Source organism: Gossypium hirsutum, chromosome D05 (assembly GCF_007990345.1).
Source record: "Gossypium hirsutum isolate 1008001.06 chromosome D05, Gossypium_hirsutum_v2.1, whole genome shotgun sequence".
NCBI lineage: Eukaryota > Viridiplantae > Streptophyta > Magnoliopsida > Malvales > Malvaceae > Gossypium > Gossypium hirsutum.
Window position 1 is genome coordinate 51,089,694 of NC_053441.1, and position 13,570 is coordinate 51,103,263.

Below are 13,570 nucleotides of genomic sequence, written 5' to 3' on the forward strand. Positions count from 1 at the left end.
AGCACTTTGTTAGTTGGGTTTTGTAATGTGAGCTGGTTAGGAGCCAACTAAATTATCTGGTCAAGTAATATTTGTACATGATCCTCATTTATATTTCCCTCGGGTTTTGTAGGCCAAATATGAGGACAAATTCAGGATACAATCGACACTTGTGAAGTTTTAATAAAGGGAAAATTGAATATATAAATTGTGAGAAAGATTCGTTTGGATGGTTTTTCTTTCTTCAATACCACTCTCTGGTTCTTCTTCTCAAACTTATACCTTTTCTTCTTCTTTATTAAATTGGAAGCTAAAAGTTTTGATGGAATGAGTGGATGATCCACCTCCTACTAAGTTTGATAGCTTTACATGTTATGTAACACCTCTAACCCATATCCTTCGCCGGAATAGGGTTACGGAGTATTACCGAAATATATAGATCAAATACAGATATTTCATATTATTTAACATTCATGTCATAAATTATTCATAAAGTCCCTTATATGAGCCCTTGAGACTCAACATGCATAAGAACCAAGTCGGGACTAAACCGAATATTCAGAGAAGTTTTCGTAAAATCTCAAAAATTTTCCAATGTGCAGGGGACACATACCCGTGTGGTCAGGCCATGTGGCTCACATGGCCAAGAGACATGCCTGTGTCTCAGGTCGTGTGGGCATTCAAAATAGGGCACACGGCCGTGTCTTATCCCGTGTCCAAATTTGGGAGCATTCTGACTTTGGTCACACGGCCAAGCCACACGCCCGTGTGCCAGGCCGTGTGAAAAATATTGAGCATTCTATTTTGAATTTTAATAATGCAGGGGACACACGCCCATGTGCTAGACCGCGTGTCACACACGGCTGAGAGACATGCCCGTGTCTCTGCCTGTATGGACGAAATAAGGCCATTTTATAACCAAAACACATATTTTCCATTAATGGCCCAATTGAAGAAGCCATAGATATATATACATAACAAAAGCATGCCAACTCAAGCCGTTCCAATGGCTATTTATAACCAAAACACATATTTTCCATCAATGGCCCAATTGAACCTATACATGCCTTTATACCAAAATTTAATTCTTTACATATACCGAAATGAGCCGAAGGATAATGTGATGATGTTCCGACCAGCTTCCAACCACTTCGAGCTTCTGAATTACTATAAAACAGGAAAAATAATACAAGGTAAGCATATTATGCTTAGTAAGTTTGTATAACGAGAAATTAACTTACCATTCATTTACATTTAAAGTAAGCATGCAAAATTCATCCAAAGAAATTTGGCAATTTGCCAAAACATATATAATCTCAAGAAACATGTTAGTCATGTAATTCATGTGAATATCAAAAAACAAGGATGAGCTTATCAAATATCAAATTTCTATGTGATTTCAGGTGTATAACATTCAATGCAAACATATAAATATACACAATTTAGTTATATGAACTTACCTCGACAAGTGTTTGTGTATGCAAATTCTACTAACCCGACACTTTTTTTCCTTGATCTAACTTCGTATTTGAGTTATCTAGATCTATACGGATGAATTTAACATCAATTTAATACAATTATTATTCAATTAAATCCAATTCACTTTTTAGAAAAATTACCATTTTACCCCTATACTTTTGATTAATTACAATTTCGTCCTTAGGCTCAGAAAATGAAATTCATGCAATTTAATCCTTATTCCAAGCCTAGCTAATTTTTACATATAACAATAGCAGCCCATGTATTTCATAAAATTTAGAATTTTTCCATGAATTTTCCATCTTTTCAATTTAGTCCCTAAATTATAATTTCACCAAAATTCACTTTAAAAATGTTGTTTATCTATCAACAACCTTTCATTTTCTACCATAAATTTCATAATTCATACATACTCATCCATGGAAAAACCTTAGTACTTTGGTAACTTAGCAAATTAATCTCCGAGATAGCTAAATTAAGCTATTACGATCTCGAAAACATAAAAATTACTAAAAACAGGACAAGATTACTTACCCAATTAAGCCAAGTAAGCTTACTTGAGTTCTCTTCTCTTAGCTAGGGTTTCAATGTATTTTTATTTAGGAAAGATGATAAATGATGATATTTTGTTTTATTTTATTATTTATCATCTTTATTTTCATGTTTCCAATTTTATCCTTTTCTTTTCTTAATTTTACATGGATGAATCATCATACTTATCTACTAACCCCTCTTAATGATCTATTTTCCATATAAGGACCTCCAATTTTGAATTCCATGACTATTTGATCCTTTTAGCTACTAGAATTCAACTTTTGCATTTTATGCAATTTGGTCCTTTCCATCTGATTAAACATATAATTGGTAAAATTTTCTTAACAAAATTTTATACAATATTCCTATCATACGGTAGACCATAAAATAATTTTTTCTTACGGACTCAAATTTGTGGTCCCGAAACTACTGTTCCTATTTCACTGAAAAAAGGGCTGTTACATGTTAAGTTTTTGAAAGAAATAAGATAGTAAGAAGCATTTGAGTAGTGAGTTGTGAATAAGAGACCTTTCATGGGGGTTGTTTGTAATTGAGATGCTAGTCATTTGTCTATATATGAGTTTTAATGGTGATTCCATATTCTTTAAGCAGTTGCTACTGCTGGTTTGAGAGGGATGTTCGAGTTTTGGAACTCTAAGCTATAGTTTTGATGAGTATCAGGTAAGTCTCTATTTTGGCTCTTGCATGTGGACTGTTCAATTAAAATACATATGAAGAAGATATCTAAAACAACTAGTAAGTGTGTATAAGAAGTAATGCAAAGATCCTACATGAGAAAGGTATTGTTTGAGTAAGAAGTTAAATTGAAAGCCTGCCTATGATTATCTGATATGAAAGATTAAGCATCCGTCAAGTATGTGAATAAATCTAGGTAAGTAACTTATGTGTATAACATTCCTTGTGATGCCTATGGTAGGGCAATTATCATGTGAATGACAAAACTAAATCCATGCCTTCATATGTGGATATCGTTAATATTTAGTGCGAGGAGTTTTCCCTGCAGGAGCATCTAGTCAGCACAAGAAAAAGATTGTTCATGATGCTAGGGATTATATTTGGAAAGAAACCTATGCCTTTCAAGAGTGTGCTGACCAGATCATTTGGAGATATGTTACAGAAAAGGAAATGGGGGATATTATTAGCGATTGCCATACTTCTTCTTGTGGGGGACACTTTGTGTAACAATCCATTTTTAGTGGTGTATGAAATGGTGGTTTTGGGACCACAATTTTGACAAGTGAGTTATTATTTTAATATTTATTTAATGTCTACCAGATTATATTAGGGTCGTATTAAAGTTTCGTTAAGAAATTTTGACGGTTAAATGGTTAATTAGTTAAAAAGGACTAAATTGAAAAAGGTACAAAAGTTGAATTTTATTAGTTAAAAGGGATAAATGGTTATGGAAAGGAAATTTAATGGACTTAAATGGTAAATATACCATATATGTTAGAAGTGGACAAATTTAGACATGATTATGTTAGTTTTAAGTTAAATTAGTAAGGGTAAATTAGTAATTAGTTAAATAAATACAAAACAAATATCCATGAAAGGAGAAGCTTAAAGTTTGGCTAGGGCTTAATACATTGCATGGTATGATTTTGTGTCCCTTTTTTTTAATGATTTTTATATTTTTGAGCTTGCTTTAGCTTAATCTAGCTAGTATGGGGTCTATTTTACGAAACTTTTAAAGGTTGAGGGACTTTCCATGGATTTTTTTGAATGTATTTTTATGTTAGTTGATAGATTATTAATCTTTGTTGTAAAATAAACATGTTCTGTTAAGTGATTTTTGTTGAATTTTAGAAATAGGGATTAAATTATTAAAAGTATAAATCCATAGGTTTTTTGTGAATTTTTAGTAATTATGGATTGTTTCAAGGTCCCTTGTAACATTGGTTAAGTTGGATTTAGGCTAAAATGAGTTATATTTAAGTTATGAGCTTAATGACTAAATTGTGAAAAGTTAAAAATGTTGAGGGTAAATTCGTAATTTTGTATAAACATGAATTATGGATTAAATTGAATTCTAGAAGTACTTAATTGAATGAAATTATTTATTTAGATTAAGATAAACCACAATCAGACTTAAATCAAGGAAAAGTTAAAGCTTCGGATTAGGGTTCGGCTATACTTCTACAACCCTAGTTATCGAGGTAAGTTCGTATGAACTATGATAGTTATAATGTTAGTTAAATTGACTAATTGCTATATTTTTTTAATATAAATGAATCTGAATATATTTGTATCAATGCTATGATGAATTGACGTATAACGAATCTCGTTTGAACCTTAAGAATTATTAGGATACAAATAACATGTCATTAAGGATTTCAAGTTTCGGGTGCTGGTCTTGAATGCCCTACCGATGGCTGAGGTCCTACATTGTTGTGGATTCTCCACAGCTTGTATGAGCAGGCCCATTTCACAGCTCATTTGGGGATTCGAATCCAGTGTTATAAGTCCACCAAGAGTGAGCCCTCATGTTAATAACACATTCTACGTTCAAACCAAATGTATGAGTAAACTATGATGAAGTTATATTATATATGACAGTCCATTGGGTTTTATTTGGGGACGATACAAGGGTATTCTCCTAGACTTTCTAAATGGATGAGCTACTTATGTAGTTAAGTACTTTGTCTGAGATTCTTGTACGAAACATTATTATCTGACTATGTGGCCGAAAGTAAGGATCCAACTAATAGAGTCCGTTAGAGTAAGCACAAATAATGGCTCATAGTGGAAGGTATTCATCATGATCTATCCTTCATTGTAAATTTGTCGCAAGAAAGATGCATGAGTATCTTTCTTAGGTACGTAAGTGAAAATCCGCAGAAAGTATCTTGTAAAGAAGTCACTACGAAAGGGTCCACAAGGAAAACCATTGAAGAAAGGATTGGCAAAAATTACTTGCTAACATATCAACATCTCAATCTGTCTATCCCTTATTGTACATTGTTAAAGTTTCATCAATGGAACATTATGCAATCAATATGACGCCATCAATATTTGACGTATGTGTTTTGCACTAGCAAAGTCATGTGGTTTCTGAATGTCCAAATTTCAGTTCAATAGCGTTATTTTGATGCTAGGTATGGACCACTCATTAGGGCCAATTGAACTTACCAGAGTGTTCATTATGAATTGCAGGTTTGGTGGTTGATTCAAGGAATCAATGAGAGACCAGGCCAGAATTCACCAAGCTCAGGCAGCTTAGTTTGTGGTTGTAGTGATGCACATAGAGTGGGGCAACCCAAATGCGGAGTCTCAGGGTCCGAGTCGAGTTGTAAATAAAATTTAAAGTAGAATTTTAAATTTCAAGTTAAGTAATTAATTCATTGTTGTGGAATGGCTGTTGAAAGTGTTTTTCTATGGGTCTTAACCTTGTAGTAAATTCCTTAAGTTTAACAACTAATTCATTTATGTTATAAAGTCTATTAGATTGTTTTTATTTGGCATGCGAAATGTTCTTAGTTAAATTTATATTTTAAGAGTTAATATTATATGATTTCCAACTAGCGACATATTTCCGTAAGGTACGGGTTAATTAGTTAGTTATTGAAATGTAGCACCTTATAGTCTGGATCTAGAGATTGGGTCAGATATGGGGTGTTCCAATTACCACCTAGGATACCCTCTTGGACTCACCTAGGCATACGGATACCCTCTTGGTTTCATCGCTTGGTATGGGTTCTACTTAACATGATACCTTATCAATCTCACCTATCCAGATCTTCTACTAGGGGCATCATTTCTTAGTATATTAAGTACTCTCGAATAAATACTTAATTTTAGGTTATTATTTACTTAATCAATGAATTAACGAAACAATCAAATTATGCAAAATATGTATAAAGCACAAATTATTCTAATATTTACATAAATATTCAATTAATAAAGTTAAAGAAAGAAATGTAAGTAAAAGAATAAAATAAGAGATAGAGAATACTCCTGAAGAATCTCCGCTCGCGATCATCTAACTTCGGAATAGGATTTCCTGATTAAGCAAACATAAAAAAATAAAACTAAAGAAAAAAAATTGAAAACTAAATCTAAAATATGAAAAACTACTCTCTAAACAACTTCCTTGGCTCAATCTAAAATATTAGCTACCCTAATTAGGTCAACTACAAGCCTTAAAACTGATAAAATTTCATTGTGCGGATGGAAACACCCCTGGCCCTAAATTGCACTCTGTTGCACCGGTATCGCGAAACTGAACTTCGCAGGGTACATATTTAGCTTCGAAATGAGGTGTTGCAACACTGCATGCTGGTGTCATCTTTGGTGTTCCTTAGCCTGAAAATGGTTTCTTGCACAGTAAAATGACTCATCAGTCCTTCCCTAGGCACGTATTGGCCCGAAAACTCATTTACATTACCAAAATATGCGTAAAAACACTTATTTTACTAAAATTAAATCTAAGCTATTGAAAATAGAAAACGTAACGAAATAACATGAAATGGCTTGAAAACAAACTCATTAGGTGCTGAAAAGACTTTAGTTTGCCACAACGAATTGTGGCAAATCACAATCCTCTTACCATTTTCTTTTACTTAGTTTCTTCTTTGTATTTGAATTTCATGATCTATCTGTTTTTTTTTTCTATTATAGAAGTTCACCCAATATTAACTATTTTATTTAAAGTACATAGAAAAGAATGAAAAATGTTATTTTTAAGAAAAATAATGCATAGATTTTGAATTGGGGGTGAGAAAGGAATTAGAATCGAGATTTAAAAAGGAAATGAAGCTCGTTAGAATCTAGATTTTGTTACCGAAAACTGGGTTTGGATGAGATTTTCGACGAGTTCTTGAATTTTCTGTCATTAGAATTATTGGGTAAAGAACAAAAGAGATGAATATGTTTATAAGGTTTTACTTAAGGAAATAATATTTAACCTTTTTTGGAGTTTTTATTTAAAAATTACCACATGTAACAAAATGGTTGGCTTAGAGATTTTTTACGAGTGTAGTTTAGGTACCATTTTGGGTAACTGAGTATAGTTTAGGTATCACTTGTGACATAAAAAAGTTTAAGTATCAATTTGAAAAAATGAGTATAATTTAAGTATAATTTTATTGTTTAAGCCTTATGTTTTTTACTTTTATTTTTTAATTTTTATTTTAAGAAAAAACTTAATTGAATAGAATACCCTTAAAGTATTGACTAGAGGTGTGCCCGGCCCGACGGCCCGCCCGAAATATGGGAGGGTTCGGGTAAAAATATAGGCCCGAAATCTGTGTTTGGGCAAAAAAATGAGGCCCGTCCTCGGGCACGACTTTTTTGGTCCGGCCCGGCCCGAATATATAATAAAAAATATTTTTTATATTTTTTAAATTTTAAAATATTTTAAAATACTTTTTAAAATACTTTTTAAATTTTTTTTAAAAAATTGGTGTTTATTTTAAAAAACGGGCCGGGCCGGGCTCAGGCCTAAGAATTTTTTCCCGGGCCGCGCCTGGACAAAATTTCAAGCCCATATTTCGGGCAGGGCCAGGCCCAGGCCTAGTATGCGGGCCGAAATTTTTTATGGGCCCTGCCCGAACCCAGCCCAGTCCAACCCGACCCGGCCCGACCCGGCCCGGCCTATGAACACCTCTAGTATTGACTTTGTCTGAGTTAAGTACCTAAACTATTTTTTGGTTGATTTGAGTACCTAAACTTTGATTTTGTTATTGAAGTTAATCCTTGTCCTTCTAAAAAAAATTCCAACCAGAAGAGATTACGTCATATCACCACCCCATTAAAATATAATTTAATTTTTTTATATTAAATAAAAATGATTATATTAATATTAAAAATAAAAAAATACCCCTCCCTCACTTGTCCCTTCCTCCCACTGTCCCTTTCCGTCACCGTTCTTCGCCTTCTCCTCCTTTTTCATTACTATATATACTTTGCAGGTTAGTATCTGGAATGGCTAAATGCTATGATCGTTGATAAATTTTATGACTAATCAAATTAGTGCATCATTCTTGAGATAAACAATTGCATTACGTTATCGTCACGTTGGGATTAGCATCGAAGAAAATTAGTTAGTGCTTTTCATTAGCGGCTGCTGCACGCCCTTCATGATTAAGAAAATGCTGACAAAGAATTCTTCACCATCTCTCAAACAATGGGACGGGGAGAGGGAGAGGGACGGGGATGGTGGGGAGGGGTAATATTTTTTAGTTTTTTTTAATATTAATATAAAATTATTTTTTAATTATATTTTAATGGATGAAGAGGTGAGGCAATCCCATTGGTTGATTTTTTTTAACGGCTACCAACTCTAGTGACGAAAAAAAAAATATTCGAATTAACCAAAAAAAATAAAACAAAAATAGTAATTTTGTAAAGTATACGTGGCGAGATTAAAGAGATGACGCGTCCATCCTTCATAGATTCGCTCTTCAAACTCTTCAGAGCTCCTTCTTATCACATTTCTTTATTGATTAAGATTCTTTCTAGAAGTCCAAGGTATGCCGAAATCTTTTCTGTTTCTGTTTCTTTTAATTTAATTTAAATCTAATCTAATTTGATTTAATCATTCGCTTTAGTCCCTCCCCTAATAGTAGAAAATTTTATCATATTTTCAAACGTTCTAATTAATTTAGGGGTTTTGTACTCTCAGTTTGTTGTTATTTTAGGGTTTTTAGAAATTACGGATTGTTCAATATATATTTACGAGTGCACATAGAAATGTATACTGGAATATTTGAGACAATCTATTTCGATAACGAAAGAGATACGTAATTGCAAATTTTAAGTTTTTGAAATCTAATTGTTTCATAACAGATGGAAAGGTCCGAATCTTTCTCATCTCTTACATTCAAAGGTTCAATACCTGAAGCAATTCTTGAAGCTAAAATCCAAAAGAAGCTTTTCGTGGTCTACATTTCAGGTAGCCTCTTCTTCTTTATTTGATCTGTTTTTACAAGTTTTTTTTTAATGTAGTATTTTGATCGAAAAAGACTGTTCTTTTTTTTGTTTTATTGTGATCCTGATTACTAGTTTTTTATGCTTATTGGGATTTAAGGTGAAGATTCTGAGTCGAAAAACATGGAGGATTCTACCTGGACTGACTTAAAAGTATTTTTTTTTCTTAATTGTTGATTTTAAGGGTTTTCGTCTTAAATTAACTTTTTTTCTTATATTTGTGCTCTATATCTTATCATGGTGGATTCAGTTAAAAGAGTCACTGTCAAAGTATTGCGTTCTATTGCATAAATGTGGTGGAAGCACCGATGCTGCAAATTTTTCTGCCATATGTATCCTAATCCTCGATTGTTAATTATATCATTTGCTTATAGTTACTCTTAAGGGCATGCTTGGTAGGATGGAAAGTGTAAGGATGGATAGAAGAGGGTGGAAAAATGGAAAGAATATGAACTTTTGGCATGTCTTGCTCAGAAATAGGAGTGTGAGGAAAAAATAAGGCAGAATATTATTTTCCACATCTATTAACAAACACAAATCACTTCAAATTGGACCGAAAAGATGAAAGAAAATGAGAGTGGTATGAGTTAATATGTGTATTTACTAAATGTTTAATTATTTTATTTTATTTTATTTTTCTATCTTTAACTTGCAACGAGTATAATTATAAAACAATGTACTTTTCATTTTTTTTCCTCTCATTTTTTAATCTGCCAAGCAATGGGTGGATTAAATCAGCCATGTCTACCATTTCAATGGCTACTTATAATGTGCAGCTGATTCAGACATGTTTCAGCTGATATTTCTTGACTCCTATTGTACGTATCTGTTACCAGTTTTAATGGGAGAAAAAAATCCTTGCATCAACATTATACAGACCCGCAGAAATCTGTCCCTTGTATAACGGCAATTGGATATAATGGTGTACAAGTTTGGCAAAGTGGTATGAAATTTTCTTATGTAAATCCGTTTTTTCCTCTAATTTTGAGGAACCATGTAATATGTATGGAAAGGTGTTCTAAATAATCAATTATTTTCTTTTGTGGAACTCTTCCAGAAGGGAGTATTAGTGCTGAAGTTTTGGCATCCAGTTTAGAGAAGGCATGGTTGAGTCTTCATATCCAGGTTTGCTGGTGATGATTGAGTTTAGGACTATTCCCCAGTTAGTGAAAAATGCTAAAAAAACATTTACCACATTCAGGTTTTCATTTTGGATTTCTTAGCATTCTTAGTTTCTTATCAAAACTGCAGGAAACAACGGCAGCTGTCCTTAGTGCTGCACTTGCTTCAAAGAAATATGAATCATCTAGTTCTGGGTCATCTACTGTTAGCCAGTCTGAACAAGGAAGTTCTTCAAGTGCTTCTGTTCCATCAACCACAATGGCCAATGTTGTCCAGACCTTGGAGTCTAACCCATCTGTTATGTCTGTGGTGATGGAGGAAAACAGAGATTGTGAGCAAACAGTTAAGGTAATTTTGAACGCTGGCTGTTTTTTGTAAGTGCTTTCTAATTTTTGTGTTATAATTGGGAGTTTCGGTGAAGGAGGACACTTAGACTTCAATACAGGGTGTGGTGCAAAATTAAGAGGCATGTGCTGTCATCACCAGGTAGAAGGGGAAGTCCTTTGGAAGTTTAAAAACTTTGCTTTATATAAGATTTTTTTTCTATGCTGATGTTGCAGGAGAAAAATCCTGAATTGGTTGAAAATGGTAGTTCAGAATCATTTAGCACTGACAACTTAGCTAACATTGTGGATGAACAATGTGATATTACCAATGAAGAAATGAGGACAGTTGTTAGTTCTGTTACTTCAAGTCTAGCAGTTCATGCATCCTCTCATCCTGAAGATGATTGTCTCATCCCAGTAAAGGGCACTGATCATCAGCCAAGTTGTCCTGCTGGAAGTATGCCAGTGAGTGCTGCAGAAGCAGAGAAAGACATGCAACATGTGAAGGATAAAGTAGATGGTGCATTAGAAAATACTACAACTGCAAACATACCAACTGATGTTCATTTAAATATCCGATTACCTGACAGTAGTAGCCTACAGGAGAAGTTTCCTGTGACATACACACTGAGTATGATTAAAGACTATGTGGATAGAAACCAATCAAATGGCATGGGCTCCTATGATCTTGCCATTCCTTATCCTCGCAGGTTATTTGGTGATCAAGGTATGACTGTGCATTTTACATCTTTAAAATCAATGTGGCTTATTTAGTTTTTTCTCAGTTCAGATATTGCATTACTTTAGCTGAACTTTGCCCATCCCAAGCTGGTATCAAGAAGCATATTGCAAATTAGTAATGTTGAATATCTGGCCAGATTACTGGATGTTGGATGCTCTGTAACTCTGTTCAGGTGCTTTATTACAGATTGAATGTTTTCTTTTTGGCATTTGAAGGTCATTCTTTTAATACTACAAGGGATGATCCCTTTTTTCTTCATGTGAACACTGTTCTGTGATCTCGTTTTGGTGGTTACTTGTAGATAATATACGTTTGCTAATTTCTTTGCATTGAAGATGTGTTGGAACTTGGCCAAGATGTTCTTAAAGTTGTAACATTGCATTGCCTTCACATATGAAGATTGTTCCATGTCTTTAAAATATACTTATGTGAGGGAACATGCTTTTGAAATGTCTGCCATTCACCACTATTGCTCTCTTCTTGCCTGCAGATCTGATTAAATCTTTATTGGACTTGGGTCTGTTTAACAGACAAGCATTGATAGTAGTTCCACGTCGGAGAACCGCTGGTTTCCAAGGGCAAAGACCATCTGATGACAATAGAAATTTGACACCTATAGAAGATTCTGCAGGAAGCAGTGGGGGATATTTTTCATACATCAAAAGCTTTTTGTCTTATGTAAATCCTTTTGCTTATCTCGGTGGTGGTGCCAGCTCTTCAACTACTGGACAGGAATCTCAAAGTAGCATCTGGGAATACAGTGAGTCACTCTGCTGTTGAGGTTAATTTCTTTGTTCTGCTAGGCTGAAGGCCATGAGTTAAAATGTTTATTCCATGGCCTATTTAATCTTCTAAGCTAATTTAGGCTAAGTATACATGTCTGTTCCGTTATACATAGTCGCATAAATATACTGCATGTGGTGTACATGAAGAGAGCAAGCCTGTATATAAGCTGGATTTACTTATGAGGATTAGGATATAGAATGCCACGTATAATTGAAGGTGATATAATTGAAAATTATTCGATTTTCCTTATTTTAAGTCTATTCGTATATAAATGTATTAACTGGGATTTTGAGAATCCTAGTCTCAAAAAGGTAGTTGCCATCTTATCTAACAAGAATGCAATTCCTAGATGTTCTATTTTTCACATCTTTAGTAATTGCATCTCCGTCGCATTTGGTTGGATATGGATATGTGTTGGACATGGGTAACATTTTCATGTATGTGGAGGATCCTTAGAGGGTCGTATCCTCGTACCCATATCTGAATATGCACCAAAACAGGTACTCAAGAAAAAAAAAAGATTCAAAACAACTCTGTCCCGGTCATTGATGGCCCAAAATTTGGATCTTCTTGGTGAATTCTAAGAGAGATGTTGTTGAAGGGGGTTAGCCTGCATTTTTATAACAATCTTATTTGTTTAGTTTTTCATGTATGCGGGCATTTTGTCTTGGGGAAGAGGTGGGGTATCATAGTCTGTTAATCGTTAGGGCCATACTCGGAAATTGGTCATTTCTCATTCATCTGGCTTGGTTGTAATTATAGGTCCAAATCCTACAGTGCAGAATAACTTGGGTGGAAGAAATAGAAGCACTTCAACGGCCAGTGACGGTGGCAGGAACAGACGACCTGTGACCACTCAACATGGCAGCAATATTCACACTCTAAAACGTGATGAAGACGATGACAGTTTCACTGATAGAAATCCATTCTGGAATGGAAATTCTACACAGTATGGTGGTAGTAGCGACAGCAAATAATTAGGGTCAGGTAGGTCTTGCTTCTTCTTATCACACGTTATCTTTGATGTTTAAAGTCAATACCCTTTTAAACATAATTGACCGTATGTCAATAACTTAAAATACGTTATTTGTCTATATCCTAGTTTTCTAGTAGGTTAGTGACTGGAGATACATTCAGGTATGTATGACACTAATATATCTTCTCTTTTTCTTTTTCACTTTTGCATATGTTTGGAGTATATATAATGTTGGGATACGGATAAAAAGGTTATATCGAACAAGAATGTGACATTTTCTTTTTGAACAGTATTCCTGTACACTATGCCATGTCGAGGTGCTACTTGATTACATAGGCATGCTCAAATTTTGACGTTTGGCTTAGGATAATAGAAATTACAAAATCATTACAATTGATAAAATTATATAACAGAAATTTTGAATACTTTGTCTTTTAATATTACTAGCCATTCAATGTGTTTCGACTTATATCAGCCAGTGGTTCTTATTAATAATTTGGGTATAGTAATAAAATTTTTTATTGGTATAATAATAAATTTAGTCTTTTAATATTTACAGGTTTTATTTATTTGGTTCTAATTTTCAAAAATTCGATAAATTTAACTTTCAACTTTACATATTATATGACAACTTAGTCTTGATTTTTAAAAATTCAAAATTTAAAATTAAAAAACTTT

The 13,570-nt window shown here is 33.7% G+C and overlaps 1 protein-coding gene across 4 annotated transcripts; it reads left to right on the top strand.

Moving 5' to 3' along the window:
• The first annotated feature begins 8,276 nt into the window (after positions 1 to 8,276).
• LOC107903897 (plant UBX domain-containing protein 11) lies at positions 8,277 to 13,093 on the top strand. Of its 4 annotated transcripts, XM_016830093.2 has the most exons (10): positions 8,289 to 8,481; positions 8,800 to 8,905; positions 9,041 to 9,093; positions 9,191 to 9,272; positions 9,818 to 9,883; positions 9,998 to 10,065; positions 10,192 to 10,410; positions 10,623 to 11,115; positions 11,621 to 11,890; positions 12,679 to 13,093. In XM_016830093.2, exons 2-10 carry the CDS (start codon positions 8,800 to 8,802, stop codon positions 12,891 to 12,893), a joined length of 1,572 nt encoding a protein of 523 aa, XP_016685582.2. In that variant the 5' UTR covers positions 8,289 to 8,481; the 3' UTR covers positions 12,894 to 13,093. The 4 variants fall into 4 exon arrangements, with proteins under 4 accessions (XP_016685580.2, XP_016685582.2, XP_016685586.2 ...); XM_016830091.2 differs by lacking the exon at positions 9,041 to 9,093 and having other exon boundaries at positions 8,277 to 8,481; XM_016830097.2 differs by lacking the exons at positions 8,289 to 8,481; positions 9,041 to 9,093 and having other exon boundaries at positions 9,777 to 9,883.
• Positions 13,094 to 13,570: the final 477 nt, after the last annotated feature.

What these genes read in the sequence shown, in the direction of transcription:
- LOC107903897 (XM_016830091.2), top strand. Translation starts at nt 8,384, where the DNA reads ATGACGCGTCCATCCTTCATAGATTCGCTCTTCAAACTCTTCAGAGCT. An exon ending in TGCAAATTTTTCTGCCATAT is followed by an intron (nt 9,273 to 9,817) that starts GTATCCTAATCC and finishes AACATTATACAG; the next exon opens with ACCCGCAGAAATCTGTCCCT. An exon ending in ATTGTGAGCAAACAGTTAAG is followed by an intron (nt 10,411 to 10,622) that starts GTAATTTTGAAC and finishes CTGATGTTGCAG; the next exon opens with GAGAAAAATCCTGAATTGGT.